The 9,235-nt window shown below is 50.0% G+C and overlaps 1 protein-coding gene across 1 annotated transcript; it reads right to left on the reverse strand.

Moving 5' to 3' along the window:
- Positions 1-3,224: 3,224 nt before the first annotated feature.
- On the reverse strand, positions 3,225-8,569 carry C10H9orf152 (chromosome 10 C9orf152 homolog). The gene is made up of 2 exons (XM_065947043.1): positions 8,377-8,569; positions 3,225-3,736 (listed from the first exon to the last, which is right to left on the reverse strand). The coding sequence occupies exons 1-2, from the start codon at positions 8,567-8,569 to the stop codon at positions 3,225-3,227; spliced, it is 705 nt and encodes a 234-aa protein (XP_065803115.1).
- Positions 8,570-9,235: the final 666 nt, after the last annotated feature.

Raw genomic sequence — 9,235 nt, forward strand, 5'->3', positions numbered from 1 at the left:
GCTGATACTGGAGCCCAGATGCACCTCCCTCCAGGCCCTTGAAGATGGCAAGCACGTGGGCTGGAAGACTCAGTGACCCTAAGCTAAGTGACTGGAGGCAGGATTTATTCTCTAGTTTAGGGAAACCTTCTGCCAATCCTGGGGAGAACGTGGAAAAAGAAGGTTAGCTCCAACCCTGACTGTCAGGGGAGACAAAATCAGAGTGGGTGGCCACAACCCACAGGTCATTTGGGCCCTTTGCCACACGGGTTTGACCGCCTGTGGGTTAGGAGAAGTGGTGTGCCTATAATTGAGCAACAAAGATTGTTCTGGTCTAATGCTCCTGGCAGAAGCAGCCTTGTGGGAAAGAGTGGAAGGATTCAAAGCCAGCCTTCCTCTTGCGCCTCTCCCTTCAAGCTCTACCACGGGGAACACTTAATCCTCAACTCCTCCCCAGGCACAAGAATGATCCCATCCCAGGAGAAGGCCAAGCCTCTGGGGCAAAGATGCTGTCAGCCTTGGTGGACATCAGTTGGCTCTGACTTGAACTTGCTAACATCTGGCAATGCTTCTTGGACTCTGGCCTCTTAAAGCAGACAGAGGAGGAGTGTGGACTCCAGAAAGTGGGCATTTGGAGGTTTGCAGTTAGGGTGGTGACCCGTGCAAAATCTTGTTCTGTCTCTTGCCTCTGAGGTCTGAGACTGCACATCCGGGAGCCCCCTTCTCTCCTGGTCACTTCTCTTCACTGTCTCCTCCTCTACCCCACTTCTTCTGAGTAAGGACTGGAAAAACCCTTAGAGATTTTTCAACTAAGCGAATTGGGAGTTTTCATTCTGGACCTCATTCTGGACCCTGTGTTCTCTCTAGACTCTGCATAGGTGTACCTTTCCAATTCTAAGTACCTCTACATACTCATGACACTTCAGTTCTTAGGTCTAGCCCAGAACTCTCATTCCATTTAAATACGTGCCTATTTGATATTTTCATTTGTGGGTCTCTGAGCATCTCAAACTCAGTATCCTTCAATTTTAACTTATAATTCTTCTTCAGTAAATCCTGTTGATTCTATCTCCAAAATATATTTATGTCACATGTGTCTACTTTTCTTTCCTTTCTCTGCTCCCACTCTTGCTTTACCTAACAGGGTCTTTCCCACTGAACTTGCCCCGGTCATTTTTTCCCCTGGCATTGCTCTTTAGCATGACCATCAGTTCATTCTCCACGAACAGCCAGAGTCATCTGGTTAAACTGCAGATCAAATCAATTTAGTCTCACTTGTAAATCCCTTAACAGCTACTTAATATACTCCAAATAATTGATTGAACCTAATATTGTGACCTTGGAGAAGGCAATGGCACCCCACTCCAGTACTCTTGCCCAGAAAATCCCAGGGACGGGGGAGCCTGGTGGGCTGCAGTCCATGGGGTCGCACAGAGTCGGACACGACTGAAGTGACTTAGCAGCAGCAGCAGCAATATTGTGACCTAGCCCCTCTCTACGAGTGCTAGTCATTACTTTTGTTCATCCATATTTCCTTTTACTCATCCATATTTCCATTCTTTCTCTCCTTGCGGGCACATGCAATGACTGCACTTCCTTATACCCATGAAGTGGAAATATGTCTGTGTTACTTGTTTTGGACAATGAAACATAAGCAAAGTGGTTTGAGAGTTGCTTTGTGACTCTTAATGCACTTTCTTCTCCTGCTACAGTAATTAGGGAAACCAGTGTTAATAGGGTGGTGCCATAAGATTGAAGAAGCTTGAATTATTAGGAGTACTTGTAGGAGAGCTGGGCTGGAAGTTCGCCCAAATCCACAGTGAGATGTCTATGAGTGAACAAAAATAAGCTTCTATGGTGAGATTTGGAGCTTGTTTGTTACTCAGCAAAACATATCCTATCCTGATTACTATGGTAGAAAGAGGACTGACTCGTGGGAAGCCTCTTTAAAATAAAAGCAAAGGATAAAGTTGTTTCGTTTTCAGCAAAATGTCTTGTTTTTTATTAGACTGTAAAAAATTAACAACTGACTCATTAATTATTCACAAAAGGAATCAAAATGAATCCCCAAGTTGGAGGGAGTTTCTGGGTGGCTCAAGGAGAAGGCACATACGTGTTTTTGAGAGAAAATGACACTCCTAGCTAACAACTCTCCATGTGGGTGGGCAGGACTGAATCACCATGGGGAAAAAAGGAAGATGTAGGTAAAACTTTACAGAGAGAGACTCTAGCTTGAGGAAAAGTCACCCTAGGTGTGTTTAAGTTTGTTGATTAAAGTTAACCAGGTAAGATACTTTCTTCCCCAATAACCAAGTAACAGTATTGTTTCACTTTGGTTTAAAATATACCAGGAAGGATCTGAATGATTCAAATATGGCTGAAAAGGGAGCAGTGTTTGAGGAACACATACCTTCTAAGCAGGAACGTTTCTTTATTTTCTTCTCCAAGGCTTCTGTTAGTATATGTCTTCAGTGATGGGCAATGTTTAATTTGGAGAGAGAGAGATTGAGAAAGGGAGGGAGAGAGAAGTCAAATAGGAAAGAAGGAAGGAAGGGAAGGATGGAGAAGGGTAAGAGGAAATAAATCTATGATGAGACTGGAAGGTACAGTCTCAATGAGAGGGGAGAGATGACCAACTCTTCCTAAAGACCCTTCAACACACAGAACAGTAGGTAGCATCGTTTTGACCCTTTTTACCCAGGGTGACTATACTCTGGGAGGCGGGGGCTAAAATTCTGTGGTCACTATGAATGAAGGGAGTGACTTAGTGTGCCGGCCTCTAGGCATCGCAACCAGAAGGAGGCAGTTCTCAGAGCTCCTCTTCTCCAGAACACTAGAGAAAGTCCCAGAAGTTACTGAAAACATGGTTGCCCATGCTGTTGACTCCAGGGCACTGCTGAGGCTTCCATTGACTAGGGTCTCTGTTTTATGTTTCAGAATTCTCTAGATCCAGGGACCAAGCCGATGTCCACAGCACTGTCGTCTTATGTGAGCAGAATGGGGTTGTGTTGATGGAACAGCACTCGTTCCTCCCGAGCTGTGAGCAGTCTGGTCTGGGCAGTCTGTCTTTTTTTTTGAGGCACAAGACCCTGGGCCCACTGTGAAGTTCATTTCCTACAGTCTGACCTACGACTGATGTCATTCAGCTCTGCTCACAGCTCCAGGCCTTAGTTGGGCCTCTGCCACCCAGGTTCCTTGATGAGGCCATATGTGGCCTCAAAGTTGAGACATCTGAGTAGAGAGCTTCAGGCTGGACCATATAAGCCCAGGTTCCGGGCAGCCTGGGAGATCCTGGGAGTTTTCCTCTGGGGAAATGGATAGTGAACTGGTTTTCCAGCCTGGTGTGACCTTTTTATGGCAGGAGGGCCCTGAGTGCCCACGTGGAAGCCAGATCCCACCGCCTTTGTCTGTGACTTGTCTGCTTGGCACTCAGGCTGGGCTGGTTCTGGGATGGTGGTTTCTTGCTGAGTCATCTGCGTGTCTTCAAATAAGCCTGGGAGCCTTTGCTCAGACCCCGTGAACTTGTCCTTGTGCTTTACGTGAAGACTGGTTCCCGGGTGGAAGGTTTGGACCAGGCGGTGCATCTCTAGGTGTGTGTGCCAGGGAGACTCGGGGGTCTGGAGACAGCCCCTGTCATCCTCCTCCAGCGTCTCCTCTGCCTCAGGAGCCGCCTCTTCCGGGGTCAAGGAGTGCCTTCTCTCCATGTTAATCCAAACAGCACTGACCATGGACTCGGCTGGGGTGGGCAGGTTCCCTCCTGAGAAAGCAAGGCACCAACAGGGTCACTGCTGGAAGGGGCAGGGGCAGCCCTCGTTTGGGGGGTCCTCAGAGCTTTGAAGCTGAGAAAGGCCGTGCCCAGTACATCAAGGAGGCCAGATACCCACTGCCCTGCACTCTCTCTTAACACACACCCATTCGCCAACAGTATTCATTCATTCCATTATTAAGTGCTTATAGCGTGCCAGGCATTATTTATTTGAGGTCTTGAGACAAAATATACCCCTTCATGATATGGTCTAGTGAAGTAGAAAGTGAAGGTGTTAGTTGCAGAGTCATGTCTGACTCTTTGTGACCCCATGGACTGTAGCCCACCAGGCTCCTCTGTGTGTGGGATTTCCCAGGCAAAAATACTGAAGTGGGTTGCCATTCCCTTCTCCAGGGGATCTTCCTAACCCAGGGATTGAACCCTTTCACTTTCTACTCCACTAGACCACATCATACGGAGAAGGCAATGGCACCCCACTCCAGTCCTCTTGCCTGGAAAATCCCATGGACGGAGAAGCCTGGTAGGCTGCAGTCCATGGGGTCGCTAAGAGTCGGACACGACTCAGCGACTTCACTTTCACTTTTCACTTTCATGCACTGGAGAAGGAAATGGCAACCCACTCCAGTGTTCTTGCCTGGAGAATCCCAGGGACGGGGGAGCCTGGTGGGCTGCCGTCTATGGGGTCACACAGAGTCAGACACGACTGAAGCGACTTAGCAGCAGCAGACCACATCATAAAAGGGTAGTTTTTGTCTCAGTGTTCGCTACTGTATTCCCAAGTCCTGGAATAAACAATGGAGTAGAAAAGGAATAAGCAAACAAACATGGTAATAACAATTCCAATGGTAAGCAGTGCTGTGGAAAAAAATTCAAGAATGAGAGAGTTTAATAATAGACTTCAGTCTTTGCAGTGAGGGAGTGAATCCTAGGGAGAGCTGGGAAACTCACATTTGAGGCTGAGAGAACAACCAGAGCAAGGGCACGCACATGTCCACCCACAGGTGTGATTCATATACTCTGGCCAGTGGAAAGGGGTTATTCTTTTGTGTTATGGGATTCTGATGATGGGTTTAGCATCCAAGGCAGAGGAGGAGGGGCTGTGTTTGAAGCAGCCCCTTTCAGAGGACTGGTCTTTATTTTTTATCTCATGGCCACTGTCTTGGAAACACATTTGCGGCACCGTCTGCTTTCCCGCCCTGGCTTCAGGGATGAGCAGGTGGGCTGATGCCTCTATTCCTTCTCAGGGACATCTTTTTACCACCTTGTGGAATATGGTAGTTTCTGGTCAACTCTTGGTGGCGGTGAGGGTTGGAGGGATGACTGAATGTCATTTTCCTATAGAAAGGAGGCCTGTGACAAGCCTGGAATTGCCTCTGAAATGTCAGCAAAGCTCCCTTGAGCATTCTGGTATTTGTCACTGCGGAAGGTCCTGTAGGTGACAACGTCCACAGTGGGAGTAGAGAGATGGTGTTGAAGGAGTAAAGCCAGGAGGAGCCCTTGAACGCCAGTGCTGGGAATCCAAAACACCTGCCATTTCTAGAACCTGCGTACATTCCATAATGTTAAGAGGAAAGCTTATTCCAGAGCCTTCCTTACATTAATAAGCTCCCAGAATACCTGCCCCTCCGGATACAGCTCTGTGTCTTGAGATGCTGAAATCTAGTTTTAGAGGGAGCCAGTCTCAACGACCACTCCGTCTTCCTGGGTCTCAGATGTGCTGGACACAGAAGATCCCTATCTTCTAAATTCCCTCTACTTGCTTGGCTTCATGGCATTAATATCTCCTGGTTTTCTCCTCCATGTAAGAAAAATGAATTGTGGCAAGACCCATGCAACATAAAATTTACCACCTTTAGCCATTTTGAAGTATACAGTTCAATAGTGTTAAGTCCAGTCACGTGATTGTACAACTGATCTCAAGAACTTTTTCATCTTCCCAGACTGACACTATACCCGTTAAACAACAATTCTTCATCTCTTCCACCCCACCCTGGCAACCTTCGACTTACTGTCTCTCAGTTTGACCACTCCATGTACCTCATATGAGTAGATCATTACTCATGATCTACTGGCTTTTTATGACTGGCTTATTTTGCTTAGTGTAATGTCCTCACGATTCATCTGGGTTCATCCAAGATCCAGCACATGTGAATTTCCTTCCTTTTTCAAGCTGTTGTTCATCTGCTAACATTTTGACTGCTGTCTTCTCTGACTTTTCTTCCTCTGCTTGTGCCTTCAATACTTAGCGTTCTGTACCTCTAATTGTCCGCCCAGCCTCTTATCAGTTTATGCATTGGTCCCCCACAATTTTATCCATGCCTGTGACTTCAACAATTTGTTGATGACCCCAAACATATATCTCCAGCCCAAATTACTCTCCCGAGATCCAGGCTGGTTGGAACTTTTACAGATAATTCCCTCAAATGCAGTGTGTTTTAAAAATGTTATTTGGGTCGTGCTGGGTCCTAGTTGTGGCACATGGAATCTTTAGCTGTGGCATGCAGGATTTTTAGTTATGGCATGTGGGCTGTATTTCCCTGATGAGGGGTTGAACCCAGGCTTATGGTGTTGGGAGGCATAGCCACTGGACCACCAGGGAATTCCTCAAATATAGCATATTCACAAATTCATCTCTCCCTATCAGAAATATTTTTCTCCTATATTCCCTATCTCACTGGGTGGTATCACCATCCACCTTATTGCTAATGTGCAGGCAGAATTGCTTTCTTGCCCCTACCGTCATTTTTTCACTTCATTTTTATAATCTGAAAGTGAACGTGTTAGTTGCTCAGACTCTCTACTGTCTGAGCCCCCAGGGAATCTGCCTGCGATGCAGGGGCCTCGGTTTCAATCCCTGGGTCAGAAGACCCCCTGGAGAAGGGAATGGCAGCCCAGTCCAGGGTTGTTGCTGGAGAATTCCATGGGCAGAGGAGCCTGGCGGGCTGCAGTCCACGGAGTCACAAAGAGTCGGACACGACTGTGCAGCTCACACTGTCAGAGTTTGTAATCGGACTCTGGTTTCTCCCTGGGGAACACCTTACTCCTCACACCCAGTCCAAGTTCTGCAAGTATGCTTCCAACTCAGTCTCGTGTGACCTGTGACCTGACCCTTAGCCGATCAGCACAGAAGGTCCCAAGGAGCTTTATCCGTAGTCATTTATTTCGTTCCCACCATGATCTTATACTCTGGGGACTGTAGTTATTCCTGACTGACAGATGAGGAAACTGAGTCACAGAGGAATGTATAGGACTTGTTCAAAGCCGCACAGAGCGGGTCAGCGGCAAAGCTGAGGCTCAGGCTGTCCTCCAGAGACCAAGTATCGGGACGTCCCATCAGACAGCTCACTGTTTCTCAGTTAGAGCGGGAATGGGAACTCGCAGACTGCTGTGAAAGACGTACCCCGAGAGGTCCTGACCGAGCCTGCGGCTCAGAGGCCGTCCCTGGGGAAGCAGTGACCGAGCACTACCCCTTGCCTTAACCTGTCGTAACTCATGACATGTAACTCATCACGTGGTGATGATGGAGGCAGGAGCTCTGAATCACAGGGTGCAGGAGAAAGGGCCAGCAGGGAAGGTTGGGGCAGGGGTGGTAAACGCTATGCGCTGTGCTGAGTTTGTGGTGTCTTTGGGTCATGCGCATCACATGGTTTTGTGAGTCTGGATCACAGGTGTGTTAAACCTGCTTTCACTTGATATGGGTTAAATGAATGAATGCTGAGTGACTGAATGAATAAACACCCTTGAGGATGGGAAAGCTTTAGGGAGCTCTGCCCTACAGAGATGGGGGTGCTGTTTAGCTGTGCCAGGTCAGTGCAGACAGATCCCGCTGGTTGACCCAAGTCGCGCAAGAGGGGCACTTTTAGCCCGTGGCAGCACATTCCTGTCACTTCCCAGGCAGTGAGGTCCCTCTGGCCCCTGATTCCCTCCCAGCCCAGCCTGGGTGTGTTCCCAGGGAGTGTGAACGATGAACACAACCACAGAAATTCCCCGGGCACAGACTACACTTTTCAGAGGGTCTTCCTACTTCTTTTGACTTGTCTCTCTGGGTTTAAAGGATGAAGGGCTGAGATTTGAGTCTTGAGCTCCTAACTTCCTCCTGGAATAAAGTTGAGTTCCTAATGGAAGGGAGGCTTTTCCCCTGAAGGAGGGGCTTCCATATCTCAAGGCTTCTCCGGCTGGTGGGTGAGCCTGGGTGCCTCCTGGGTCCATGAGCCGTGTTTTCTCTGGCCGGTGCCCAAGCTGTTGGAAATATCACGTGTTCTCTCTCCAGAGCCCATTTCCCTGGTTTGCAGGAGGTGCCCGAGTGAGACCCAGCTAGGAAGCACAGCTCCCATCTCCCCACGTGGCCTAGCGGGAGAGCCAAGCCCGGCTCACCAGGCAGACCAGTTCAGCAAGATCAGAGTCTAAGAGCAGAGGCCAGGAACGGTGGCATGCTGCCTGCCAGCCCCCTGTGGGAGCCCCCTGATTCAGCTGGCACCCCACCAGCCCCTCTGTTCTGACCCTGCCTCCCTGCTTTTGTCCACCGGGAGGGCCCGCAGAGGCCTGGCCCTGCGCTGCCCACAGCTTTGCCACCCATTCTGCCCACAGCCAGGTCCTCCCTGCCTCTGCCCCCAGCAGCTGCCCAGCCCTACCTTTCGGGAGCACCACGACGTGGGCCTGGGCCCTCTGCTTCCGTCTCAGGCCTTCATACTGGGCTCGCAGGAGCTGGATGTTAAGCAGGGGCCCTTTCCGGGGGGCCCGAGGCCCAGAGCCCTCGGCCATGTAGCAAGACCCCAGCTGCCAGAAATGGGGCAGGGCGGGGCACGGGCAGGGCCACCCCTTCATCCGGATCCGGGAGGACAGCAAACACGGATGGGCGGGGCCCAGGGGGTGGTGGGGCTCGGAAGTGAGGAGGAAGGTAGCCAGATCCCGTGGAGAACCAGGTGGGGGAGAGAGAAATGGAGGAGGGGAGATGCGCTGGAAAGGGGCGGTAAGGAGAAGGGAAAAGTCTGGAGTGGGGCTGCAAGAGGGAAACTGAGGGAGAGGGAAGGAGGGGGTCCAAAGAGGGGATACAGAATGGAGGAAGAAGGTGACAGCAGATGGATGGGGGAGAAGCGTGAGGACTGGAGGGCAGGGAGTGAATAAAAGTGAGGAACCGAGGAGCTGGGGAAAGAGCGAAAGACAAGCCCAGCTGCTCAGATCCTTTTAGGGTCCAAGGGATGTCCTACTCCAGGTCTTTCACTGCTTGATCCTAAAGTGCAGAATCCAGGAGCTACCGTGACGCCTCCTGTTTCCTGGCAGAGCTGGAGCTAGTGCTGAGGAGGCCAAGTGCCCAACTTGGCTCACGCTTCTCGGATTGGACCGTGGATGCTTGTCAGCAAACCTGCCCGTTTGGTTGGCAGTTGGCGAAGGAGCTGGTGCCCAGGGGATATGCACCAGCATTGGGCAGAGGGAGACCGACCCAGCAGCAAAGGTACCCTGAGACCTCCACTCACCCCCACGGTGTGCAAG

The sequence above is a fragment of the Muntiacus reevesi genome, chromosome 10 (genome assembly GCF_963930625.1).
Source record: "Muntiacus reevesi chromosome 10, mMunRee1.1, whole genome shotgun sequence".
Lineage (NCBI taxonomy): Eukaryota > Metazoa > Chordata > Mammalia > Artiodactyla > Cervidae > Muntiacus > Muntiacus reevesi.

Bases quoted from the DNA above. Each gene is read 5' to 3' on its own strand.
- C10H9orf152 (XM_065947043.1), bottom strand. From the start codon at position 8,569: ATGAAGGGGTGGCCCTGCCCGTGCCCCGCCCTGCCCCATTTCTGGCAG. The intron at 3,737-8,376 runs GTAGGGCTGGGC...TTGCTTTCTCAG, and splicing joins CGTCGTGGTGCTCCCGAAAG to GAGGGAACCTGCCCACCCCA.